The sequence below is a fragment of the Pteropus medius genome, unplaced genomic scaffold (genome assembly GCF_902729225.1).
Source record: "Pteropus medius unplaced genomic scaffold, Ma_sr-lr_union100, whole genome shotgun sequence".
Classification (NCBI taxonomy): domain Eukaryota; kingdom Metazoa; phylum Chordata; class Mammalia; order Chiroptera; family Pteropodidae; genus Pteropus; species Pteropus medius.
Genome location: NW_024354875.1, coordinates 28192623 through 28205945, shown reverse-complemented (window position 1 = coordinate 28205945; position 13323 = coordinate 28192623). Strand labels below are relative to the sequence as shown.

General features: G+C 30.4%; 1 protein-coding gene across 2 annotated transcripts in view; it reads left to right on the top strand.

Moving 5' to 3' along the window:
• The window catches only part of SCN7A (sodium voltage-gated channel alpha subunit 7), a 70811-nt gene that overhangs the window by 50320 nt on the left and 7168 nt on the right, over positions 1-13323 (top strand). For both annotated transcript variants that reach the window (XM_039855263.1, XM_039855264.1), the window contains exons 16-22: positions 829-928; positions 2503-2657; positions 4686-4859; positions 6699-6806; positions 10388-10666; positions 11387-11440; positions 12208-12345. In XM_039855263.1, coding sequence (XP_039711197.1) covers positions 829-928; positions 2503-2657; positions 4686-4859; positions 6699-6806; positions 10388-10666; positions 11387-11440; positions 12208-12345 — 1008 coding nt within the window. The remainder of the gene's footprint in view (positions 1-828; positions 929-2502; positions 2658-4685; positions 4860-6698; positions 6807-10387; positions 10667-11386; positions 11441-12207; positions 12346-13323) is intronic.

Genomic DNA, 13323 nt, shown 5'->3' with positions numbered 1-13323 from the left:
AATTAGAAAATAATTTTTTATTCTATTATCTTTAGGATCTTGATCGTATTAAAGGATGATATGTTGTATATTCATTTTTAAATAATAAATAAGATAAAATAAATTATTGCGAGAAAATCATTTAAAGTGAAGGCCATGCGTGTCACTTGCATTATTACCACATGTACGAAGTCATGACTACCTTATCCTAGCTGGTCTTGAACTTCAGTCAAGAGTAGGGTGGGAAAAAAATGTCAGTATCTGCAACTAGCCTCTTTCATAGGATTGATATCACTTTTCAGGTCTATTCTTAACACTATTCCTTGTTCCATTCCTTCATTTCACTTCAGGATAACCTTGCATCAGTCCTGCCCTATGAAAACATATTAAAAAATATCTGGACTAGATTTTACAATAAACACTAAGTACACTCTTATCTACTGATCTTTAGCATCAGAGAGTGATTTTTTCTGATACTTCTCATCTAATTGAAATAGCATGTATAGGAACCTTGTGAATAACTTCAACAAAGCTTTTGGAACTCAAATTCTTTTGGAAATTGGAGATAGACTATACATCTTTTGAGAGAACAGTGCTATTAAGTAAATATCAATTTTAATCTAAAAACTATCTTAGCTTAAATTAATTTTTTAAATAATTTTTTAAAACTTAACTCACAAAGATATGTATTCATTTTAATGTCAACCATGAAATTGACCTAAAGTCTTTTAAACCTGCTAAGAATCTTTATGTATATAATTTCTTTTTATTTATGTAAGTGAAATAAACTTTAACTACAGTGAGTAAATGAAATTTTATTCACATTTTTTATGGGACTTGACTTTTCAGAAAGTAAAGCCGTCTAGCTCATCTGAATGCAGTACAGTTGATATTGCTATCTCTGAAGAAGAAGAAATGATCTATGAACGCGAAAAGCATCCTAAAAATGGTAAGGAAAAACTTTCCTTTGATCATTATATTGAAATTAGACTAAATTTCTCTTAACCTAAATAATACTATTGGATATATTTTTCATTTTTTAGAGAGTTTATTAATTTGCCTAAGGACTACACACACATGCACACATGCCCACATGAATCCTGATATAAACTTACAATAAGTGTCAAGTAAAAAGTTGACATTTGGAAAAAAAAGTAAAAGGCTTCTTTCCTAGAGAATCTAATACAGTAGTTAAGAGTGTTAAGAGTGTTGGCTCTGGGATCAGACAAGCTGGGTTCAAATCTCAGTCCACCACTTACTGCTTTTTAGTTACCCTCTCTGACTCATCTTCTAATTTGTGAAATGAAGATAATGATAAAATTTACCTTTAGGTATTATTAAAAAGATTAAATTAGAGTATGTGTGTATGCATGTATATGTGTATTTTTGTGCTTTATGGAATGAAGTCAATTTTTAAATACGCATATGAAAACATCCTGTAATTGTCATAGTAAAACAAATCATGTAATGGTGATATATTTTTACATTCCACATAAATAGTAAGAAATCTATAAGGCTTCAATTGGTTGGCTCACTAGATACGTAACATATAAACTAATTAAAATTAATTAAAGTTAGTTTCCTAGCAAGATTAACAAATGACTACAAGGCTCTGGACATTTGAAATCACTGGAAAACATCAAAATAGAAACTGCTAAATGCTCAAATTCCTATATTCAAAGTAAGAATCTGCTCTTAGTAGATTGGATTCTAGACTGGATTCTGGGACTTGTGTCATCTAAGACAAGGGAAGAAACATTTCCTATATATATATATTTTTTTTATCAAAAATGTATAAGTTGACGTTAGGTAAAATTCTAAAATAAAAAGAGTTGACTTTAAACTCCACCCACTTCATTTCTTTATTTTCTTACCTGCTAATCACTCCTTTCTCCTTAGGTTTTCCTTATGCTAACTTTCTTAACCAGAAGGTAGAGTTCAAAATCATGCACAGGTACCTTACCCACAACATACTCCATAATCCAGGTTAGCTCCTTAGATGGTCTCTATCAAAATTCCCATTCCCATGCCACACAGGAACTGAAGTTAATTTAACTGACTTACTGATATTATACCTCTTAGCATTTTATAAATATTTGTGTATTTAAATGTGAATGCTTGTTATGCCATGAAAATCTTCAGAGGACGAATTTTTAGGCATATTACCAAATGCAATATTCAGATGTTACATATGTGTGTATTTTTTTTTTATAGGTATGGGGGATAAATTTTATTCTCAGACTCTGCCCCACAGGATTAGGGGATGTGCTAAGTCATTTCTGCCTTTCACAATTTCTTTCCTCCTACTATTACCAAACTCACAAGTTAAGTTGTTCTTTGTTCTTTTTCCTCAGTGAAGCAGTGATCAGTACAGCAGGAGTAAAAATCAAATGTTTGCAAGTTAGAGATCACCTGTGTTAGACTCTGTAAATAAATAATTGCTAAAGCATACAATAGAAAGTTTGAGATGTTTACTGTTTCACAAGTTTTCAAAAATTTTCTTATCTGTTTCATTCTTGGCAGGTTATAGACGAAGATCTTCACCAGGTCAAATCAGTAGAGAATCTAAGAGAGGAAAAATGTGGCGAAACATAAGGAAAACCTGCTGCAAGATAGTTGAAAACAGTTTTTTTAAGCTTTTCATTGGCCTTGTCACTCTGCTCAGCACAAGTGCTCTGGTAAGTGAAAGTATGTGACTTTTATGGGAAAAATGTATCTGTTAACTTATAAAGTCACCATGACAAATTATTTTTCCCTAGAATACTTATTATAGCACCAAAGTTTATATTTTATGATTTTAGTTTTGGAAGACATACATTACAGTTTCTTTAGATCTATGTATGCCTCATTCGATAGTAAATTAATACAATTTCAAAATATATAAATGACAGTGGTGGAAAGGAATGTTAATAGATACCTAATTATTTTTATTTAATAAAGTTTCATATAAGAACCAAAATTTTATAATGTGCATATGCAAAACTATTACATTGTGCCAGTACTTTGATACCTATTCAGTAAGGAAAGATAAGTGTTGCCTATAGTTTTAAGGACCTTTGATCTATAAATATAGTTACCCATTGACTCAACAATCTTAATTTTTGGAAATTATCCTACAAATATCTGAAAATGTATTAAATGCATTTACAACTAGAGACTTTTTGTATTAGCAAAAGATTGAAAAGCAAAAATAGTCCATAATACGTGACTATTTATACTATAGTACAATCATCCAATAGGATACTGTGCAGTTATTTAAAAAACATAGATGTATGAATGCTGATATTGCAAAATATGGTAATAAGAAAAAAGAAAGATCTAGAATAAAGTGTATGACATGCTACATTTTATGTAGGAAAGGAAGAAAAATATATATTATTTGCTTGACTTTGATTGAAGAAGGTCAGAGTAGGATAAAGAAATAGTTAATTATGAGATGCACGGAACAGAGAAAATGGAGTTGTGGTTAGGAACCAGACTTTGTACTGTATATATTTTTAAGTAAACTTTATATTCACATTTATTACACATTCTGAACACCATACAAATTATAAGCATATAATATAAAGGTTTTTCAAAGAGTGAATGCACCTGTGTAATTGTTACTTAGCTTGAGAAATAGAACATTACCAGGAATTCAGAACCATAGTTGGACCAATTATACTTCCCTCCCACTCTATGTGGGTAGCCAGTATGTGCAATTCAACTGCCATAAATTGATTTTGCTTATTATTTTAAAAAAAATTAAAATGGAGACTTCTGGCATATTTTTATATTATTTTATATTATATACCTATTCAATAAATAAATACATGTAATAAAATAATTTTTTCTATAATAACTCTAGATGATATTTATAATTTGTTTTTACAGACACTTTTACTCCATAATTGGTTCAATTAAGTCAGTAACTCTATTGCTATTTTATGTTTACTTTTATTTAACAGTAGATTTATACAAATCACTCCATTTTTTACGTATGATTATTTTAGTCTTTGTTTACTTTTTGACCTTGAATGTACTTCGGTACACATGTACCTGAGATTATTGGTACTTTTTTGTCTTTTTTCAGTGCTAAAATAAAAGCACTATGAAATTGCTTTGAACGGTATTATCAGACTTTGCATCCTCCACAGTGAAATTTACACCTACCAAAACTGAGAAGCTTTGGAGAAACTAACAGTTTTATTCATATTCATGTTTTTCCACTAGTTTACCTGATTATTTCAGCAATGGAACAAGCTTTGTGATGTTTTCTTATAATAGCAGTATGGATTGGTAAAAACATTTTTTTTAAATCTCTGCTTCATTATTAGCAAGTGACATATATTTGTGAGCTGACTATGTGAGATAAGAGATAAGAGCCCTGTCGGATATGACCAAAGGTTCTGTCTCTTATGTTGTTTCTTTAACTGATTTGAGAGAGGCTTTTTGGATCACTATTTAGAACAATTATGAGACCAAGTCCAGTCTCTATAAGAAGTGGTTCTGGAATCAATTAATGATGTCTACTACAGGTATAGGATCAGAAAATGGTACTTATGGATTATGTGAATAAATTCAAGCAAAGTGAATCAGCCCTTGAGACTATGACCTATGACTTTGCTTACCATCTGCTTATTAGAGATGGCCAATTCCATTTCCCTCTATGCCAAAAGACTTTTTTAGAAATTACATGTACACTAATCCTTAAATTTTACCCACAGGCTTTTGAAGATATATATATCGATCAAAGAAAGACTATTAAAATCTTATTAGAATATGCTGACATGATCTTCACTTACATCTTCATTCTGGAAATGCTTCTAAAGTGGATGGCATATGGTTTTAAAGCCTATTTCACTAATGGCTGGTACAGGCTAGACTTCATGGTTGTTATTGTACGTATTTTAAAGAAACAATGTAAAAGCTGTTTGATTTGCTCTCTCTTCTTTACTCTTACTCTTACTCTTCCATTTACCTATATCTTCCTTTTTTCTCTCTCTATACATTTTTTTAGTTACCAACATCTCATATTTCTTCATTTGTAATATTTAATATTTTTTTCTTTTCATTCTAAAATTTTAAAAGTTTAGTACTTCATTCCTGGATTATTCTAATTGTCCACCTATGCACCCACTACTAGCAAAATAGGTTTGTTGCACAATATCTTGAATATATCAGCTTCCTAAAATATTTAAATCCTGTTTGCTCAACTTTTAAGTTATATATTCAAAATCAGACTACTTCTCATTACTTTCACCAATACCACACTAATCCCAGCTACCAAAAATTCTCATTGGGATCACTGCAGTACTTTCCAAATTGATATCCTTGCTTCCACTACCACACACTTTCATTCTATTCTTGACATAGCAACCACGTATATTTTACTATTACGAAATGGAAGTCAGCTCAAATCACTTCTTTTCTTGAAAATCTTCAATAAGCACCCCATCTCATTCAGAGTAAAAGCTAGTCTGCAGTCAAAAGCCTACAAGTCTCTATATGATCCAATCTATCTCCTATTACTCTCTCTTTCCTCCATCCTGGTCTATGTACTGCACCACCAGCACTGGCCTTCTTGAAGCTTTATAATGCCAAGATTACTTCCATCTCAGTGCCTTTGTACATATTCATCCATCTACCTGGAGATTTGCTGACTCACCTCTTTCTGTCTGCTTAAATAAAACTTTCGAAGTTAGGTCTTTCCATACTTCCCTATTAAAAACTGCACTACTCCAATATGCCCTTTTTCCTTTCTCTGCTTTCTTCATCTTCATAGCACCTACTAATATTATATAATTTATTCATTGATTTTGCTTATTGTTTGTCTTCTCCCACTGAAAAATAAGCCCCATTAGGGAAGAATGTTTTTCTCAACTTGATTCTCTCCTTATCCCCTGTTCCTGAAATAATTCATATCACATAGTAGGCACTCAATAATTATGCTGAATGAAAAAACGGCTCCTTATTTTATAAGCAATGATTGAAGCATCTCAGTCTATAAATAATGACTTAAAATATGGGACCTATATCTTCTAAATTAATTCTTGCAAATTAAACTTCTACTCCAAACAAACCTGCAACCTACCTTCCTGTTTCTTGGTCATTGTTCTTATGTGTCCACATCCCTCCATGCTTAACATATGATATCCTTACTTCAAAACCCACTTCAAGACCATCTCTTTAGTGTAGAGTAAAAAAGAACAAAGTTTTCATTTATGTTGCCTTGTAAATACAGAAAAGATGAAGGTACAATAAAAATTAATCAAAACTCTACCGCCTTGCTCAATCTTCATTAACATTTATAAACCTTGAATCATTTTTGTTCATATATCTTTACTTTACAGAATCACCTTAGTATCTCTCTATACTTTTTTTTGTAATCTATACTTAGACAATATTTAATCTAATTTTTATTTTAATCTAATTTCAAACTAAGAATGGATGTAATATTAATCCTTAATTATGAAGATTATAGAATATAAAATTTTTTTTAGGACATTACCAAAAATATTTTTTATCCTTTTAAAGTTATTTTAACACAGAATGATTCTCTTATAACTTTCTGTAAATCATTGTTAATAAATATTAAAATATATATTAAATCTTTTGCATATTTTTGGTAGTCTTTCACTTGGTAGTTTTTGTAATAAATGCAAAGTTTGTTTTACAGATTGTTTTGGTTAAAGTTAAGATTAAATCCTATTAATTTTTTTTTTTATATATATATCTAGGTGTTTTGTCTTAGTTTAATGGGCAAATCTCGGGAAGAACTAAAACCACTTATTTCCATTAAATTTCTTCGGGCCCTCAGAGTTCTATCTCAATTTGAAAGAATGAAGGTAAGAGAAAAGTTTTTAAATTAATCTAAAAGTTTTTATTTAGAATAACTAAATTTCCACAAATTAAAAGTTTTGTAATCTCATTTGTATCTTTAACAATGTTAATACAAAAACCTTATATTCTACTACTCAATAATATAGAAGAAAGATATATTAGCTCTGCTTATTAAGATTTTAGGTCTTTATTGCTCATAAGATATGAAAACTAATAAAGATAAGCAAAAAAAACCCCTAATAGTTGAGAGAAAATATATTTTCAAAAGTACTCTCTGTCTAACCCACAGGATATATATGAATATTAATGAATTATCTCAATATTAAAAATATAACTGACAAAAAATAAAACTTTGGCTATCTAACTGTTTAAAATTATAATAATACACAATAAGTAGTTATTTACTGAATAAAAGTTTGCATTTTAAAATAAATTCACTTTTTTAAAGTCATACTTCACAGATTGTGAATTCTTACCAGTTTTCTCTCCCTCATTCCTATGTCAAAAACTCTGAACTATGTGAGATAAACTAATAGGTTAAACCACATAAAATAGCCAATGTTCAATCTTTTGGTCCCGTAATGGAAATCTCATGTGGCTCAACCAATACAAAATAAAAGAATTCATGACCACCATAAATAGTATCATTATGTAGATAAACACAGATCAATTATGTACAGAAATAGCAGAAAAAGTCTAATTTTACCTTTTGTTTTATAACTATACATTTGTTTTCTTACATTTTTCATTTACATATATCATTTAACATAAGCCAGCCTGTTCAATTAATACTACATGTCACATTTTCAATATAAGTAGGATCAAATAAGAAAATTATTTATGTTTATACTGTATTATTTTTATAGTTTGTACATTATATGTTATATTTAAACTGCCATTTATTAAGACATCATAACATTTAAACTCTTTTCACTTGGTGAAAAATTGGATACTTGTTTTTATCTCAGAACATGAGCAACTGTCATAAATCCAAACAGAATAATAAGTAATTTAAAATATGAATTTTACCAAAAATATATTGCATAAGTTTTAATAGTATTATTTTTATATCATATATGTGCATATATATATATACATATGTAACTGTATCAAGTACATTAATTATATTTTAATACATGTGCAAGAACATGATTATTAATAATCTTTTAATAATTCATATGAATCTGTGGTTGACTTATTATGAAAGGATTTAAAACTAATTAACTTATTCCTCAAATGTATTTGATTTGTGATATTGGGGGAGAAATATTTTTACTGTAGCAAATATAGCAAAGTTCCAATTACATACACCTAGAAAACAAATAAATAAAATATTAATTGTAATTTATATTATAACTTATGAAACATTTTATTAACAACATCATGAGGGCCCACAAGGTGGTACTATCCCCATTGGTTTACTTTTAAACCAAAATGAGAGGAAAATAAACTAGAAAGGAGAAAGTGGTTGAAAAAGGCTGTAAAATTGAGGTTAAAATAACAAAACAGATGAATTTCCAGCATAAATACAGATTTGCGAAAGGAAAATTTCATAGAACATTCTAGGACTATAAACTACACATGACCTGTTAACTCAAAACATGGGGAGAGATACAGATGGGGAGATGTTGGTCAAAGGGTATAAACTTTCATTTATAAGATGAATAAGTTCTGGGGATCTAATGTACAGTATGGTAGCACGATGACTATGAACAGTTAATAATACTGAAGTGTATACTTGAAATTTTCTCAGAGAGTAGACCTTAACTGTTTTTACCACCAAAAAATTTAAAAGGAACCATATGAGGTGATATATATGTTAATTAACTTGATTGTGGTAATCATTTTATAATATATACATATATTAAATCATTATTTTATACACCTTAAATATATACACTTTTTATTTGTCAATTATACTTCAATAAAGCTGGGAAACACATATGTGCACACATACATGATAATGAATATAACTAAAATAAGTTCTTCTTGTAGAACACATTATGGGATAGGACCAGAATTTTTTCCCTAGTAAATTTAGATACACGGTATAGGGGGGAACAGGGAGAAAAATGCCCAAATCAGCAAATTGTCTGCCCCCAATTTAGAGAAAATTAGGAAGATATTTGTCAGAGAAGCTGCCTCTGTTTGTCAGAATTTAAGCACTATACCATTTGATGTCATACTTTATTTAGAATGGCAATGAGACAGTAGCCATTGATAATCAAAGGACAGGTAGGTCAAGGTCAGGTCCAGATCTTAAGCTTCATCTCAACCTCTGGAGTTTTGTAGGTGAATGTTGCTATACCACTGAGTATATAAGGAAACAACATGACTACAAAATTAATATTTTATGTATTTAAAAAGCTTCAGGTCTTAGGTGTGCTTACTACTCAGATATTTGCATCAACCATATCCATGGCTTTTATTCTTAAATATGTATATTTTATAATAGGCATAACGGTTTTTTGATAGAGGCATCATCAATGGACCCCTCAAAATATCTAAAGTGTCAACAAAAGATCTGTGACTTAGTTTTGGAACTAAAATGTTGATGAAAACAGAAAAGTCAAAATATTAATTCAAGGCCAGAAAACTAAGGAATATAAGCAAGAAAATATAAGCAAAGGATACATGTATCCAGTAATGACTGAGAGAAGGATAGGTTAAAATGGTAGGAAAGAGAACAATGATGCCTCAGAAAGAAAGAAGTGAGGTTGGAGGAAGGGAGTCAAAAGTTCTGTAAATGCTACGTGAAAGATAAACAAATGGCAAAGATTGAGAATATTCTATTGGATATAGCAACTACTTTACATTTGCCATAACAACATTAGTGGAATGATAAGAATAAAATTCTGATTTTTATATTAGAGAGTAAAGCGTGTTGAGAAAATGGGGGAATTGATTAGAGGCCATTGCTGTTATTCAAGTTTGGGTGGTGAATTCATTTCCAAAACTTCCTACTCTGGAGTGGTTCACGAGTGAGATAGTGTGGCTCAGGGAGGAGGTTTGTGATTTTGTAAGCACTGGGTGCCCATTCAGTGTTTCTTGAAACAGTCTCTTGCTTTGACTTCACTGATTTATAATCTCTTTGTCTTCTTTTATTTCCCTTGCCACTTCTTTACTTTAATGCCTTTGTGGGCTATTTCCTCCTCAGGGTCAGACTCCCCAACACTGAGGTCTGAGCCTATTTTGCTTTCATTTTATATGCTTTCTGGGTAATCTCATATATATAAACATATTCAGTTATCTTGCCCATTTCTTGCACTATATAGGAAATTAATAAATGTGTTAAATCAGTGAAATATTTCTTTATTCTAGTATTTATACTAATTAGCTCTGTTGTCTTTTGATGATTTTTTTAGTGCAAACATTTTGAGAATGTCTGGAGTTTTAATGTATATTTTTAAATCAAAATTTATTATTTAGGTTATTCAAATACTAGCATATGGCCTATTAAATCTTTAGAGATGGCCTTTTAAAAAAAATTTTCAATGTAATATTACATTAATTAGTAATCTTAATTTAATCAAAATAGTTTCACATTTCTTACTTAAAATTTACATATTTGTTTCTTACATGCCAGGTGGTTGTGAGAGCTTTGATAAAAACAACTTTCCCCACTTTGAATGTGTTTCTGGTCTGCCTTGTGATCTGGCTGGCTTTTAGCATTGTGGGAGTACACTTATTTGCTGGCACGTTCTATGAATGCATTGACCCAACAAGTGGAGGAAGGTTTCCTATTTATGAAGTCAGGAATAAGAGTCAATGTGAAAGTCTTGTCTTTAATGAATCTATGCCATGGGAGAATGCAAAACTAAACTTTGATAATGTTGGAAACGGTTTTCTTTCACTGCTTCAAGTAGTAAGTATGCTTTTGATTTTTAAAAATCTATTATATGTTTATCCATATTGTGTGTGAATGTAAAGGATAAAATGTGGTTGATTAATAGAGTTGGTTATAAATTATTTTAGCAATTATTAGTTAGTAGATACATGTTATGGGACGTATGTTCCTTTGGAGAGACAAAAGTGAAATACGGTTTCTGCTCTTTTTGGAGAAGTCGGAGGAAATGGCACGTACTGGTCAGATCTATTTCCATCACTGATCAGCTAATGTGGTCATAATTTTTGGCCAACTCAGGTTGCTAATGTTTTCTTTTCTACTTAGCGCTTTGAGGAATGGCTACTCAGTTGTCAAATATCTAACAAATTTGAGGAAGTAAACCATTCCTGCTTTAGCTTCCCCATAGAAGAGCACATTTATAGCAGTTACAAGTAACTAGGACTCTTAGGCAGCATGTATTTATTTACTATTTATCTATCTGCCTCTCTCTCTTTCTGTTTTATACTATCTTAAAATATTTTATATTATTAAGTATAATTAAGCTAAGTAGTTTTAAATAGGTGTTAGACAACATAAATGTAATAATGAAAATTATAAAGATCTTATTTACACAATATACTGAAGTGTGGTCAGTCTTACTAATCAAATGTTTTACTGTATTAATAATGATTGTTTTACTTTTTATTTGCCATGAAGCATAAGATTTCCATAATAATTAAATACATGCTATTTTTACAGGCAACATTTAATGGATGGATCACTATTATGAATTCAGCTGTTGATTCTATTGGCGTAAGTACAATATAATCTTAGAGCCATTGTTAAAGTTCAAGTGAAGTCATTTTTGTAATTCAAGGACAGGGTACTAGCAATAATTGAATAATTAACAGTGTAAAAGCAAATGCTTATGCTTGACAGAAATTAAATACACTTCAGATTGAGTATTTTAGGGACAATGAAATCCTTCCAGGATTACAGACAAAGGTTGAGGCCCAATAGGCCCATTAAAGAATGATCAGACTTTGTAACAATGATTAAACCAATACAATCAGCTTTAAAATCCAACGAACAAAGCAATGATATCCCTTTACCGAAGAGCAAAAAAAGAAACTTTGCCTCAAGTAACATTGTTGGATTTTATTGTCATAAATTTTTATAAAAGCCAGTATCATTATTTTTTAAATTTTTTTCACTTTTTTATTTGTTTTCATTTTTAAAGACTTTATTTCAGGGAGTAGTTTTAGGTTGACAACACAATTGAGAGAGAGGTACACATATTTCCCACATACCCCTCCTTGCCCACATGTGCATAGCCTCCCCCTTATTAACATCACTCACCAGAATTGTGCATTTTTTTTCCAAAAATGAATCTACACTGACACATCATAATCATTCAAAGTTCATAGTTTATCTTAGAGTTCGCTCAGTGTAATACATTCTATGAGTTTGGACAAATGTGTGATGTCATATACCTATCGTCATAACATTACACAGAGTATTTTCACTGCCCTAAAAATCCTCTGTGCTTTGACTTATTTTCCTTACTTCTTAACTTTTAGGTGAATATGCAGCCTAATTTTGAAGACAACATCTACATGTATTGTTATTTTATTGGCTTTATTATCTTTGGATTATTTCTTCCTCTGACGATGCTGACTGGTGTTATTATTGCTAATTTCCAAAAGCTTAAAATAAAGGTAAGTATAAATATTCTCTGTTCATCAATACCTGAAAAAATAAAAAAAATATTTATTAAAATGTCCTGCTTTAAATAATGGTTTTAGATTCAGCTTAATGTCATTTTTATTTGGTACCTACTTAAAAAATGATTGGTGTTCCTGCATATTGATGAATATTGGTAAAATGTTCATCTGTACATTGTTTTCTATATTCAAATGTATACAGACAAGTTTAAAAGTTAAAAATTATAAGTATTTCTAGATATATGTTTGTAAATAATGACATGCTGAAAAATAATGATATTGTTTTTCATCTGCACAAATATGTAAAGTTTAAGAAAAATAAGCCATACTGTTTTAGTCTCCGAAATATTCAAAGCCTTGAAAGTCATAAGCAGCATAGGCATTCTGTCAGTTGGAGTAGCTTTTTATGCTTGAAGTAGAAAGTCATCATTCCTAATGATCAAATATACATTTGATTGGATGCTTCAGTTTCCTAGGAACTTCAGCCTAATGGGATAATATCCTAGGATTGGCTTCTGGGCTTCCAGTTGGTGACCCCTGACAATTTTAAGTGATCAAGTCCTGATTTAGGGCAGTAACAATTCCTAATTCCCAGATTAACACAGTAAATGTTCTCCTCTTATTTACTTTATATACTGTGTGTAAGATACTGAAATGAAAACTAGAAATACCAAGATGAATAAGCTCTAGAAGGCCTAGAAGGAATAAGCACAAGGTGCTTTTGGAATAATAGTAAAAAAATATCTTCCGATAGTATTTGAAAAATTAATACGTGAACATTTAACAATACATATATGACCAGTTCTATTATCTCATGCTTATTAAAAGGTATAAACCAACTTTACCTTTAGCTTTTGAGTTCGGCCTTTCTTAGGAAACCTTTTCAGATATCCCCTGCTGTTTTTCCATTGTCTTTAATAAGAGGCAGACCTCAGTAGACTGAAAAGTTAAAATAGGGTCGACAACCCTCAA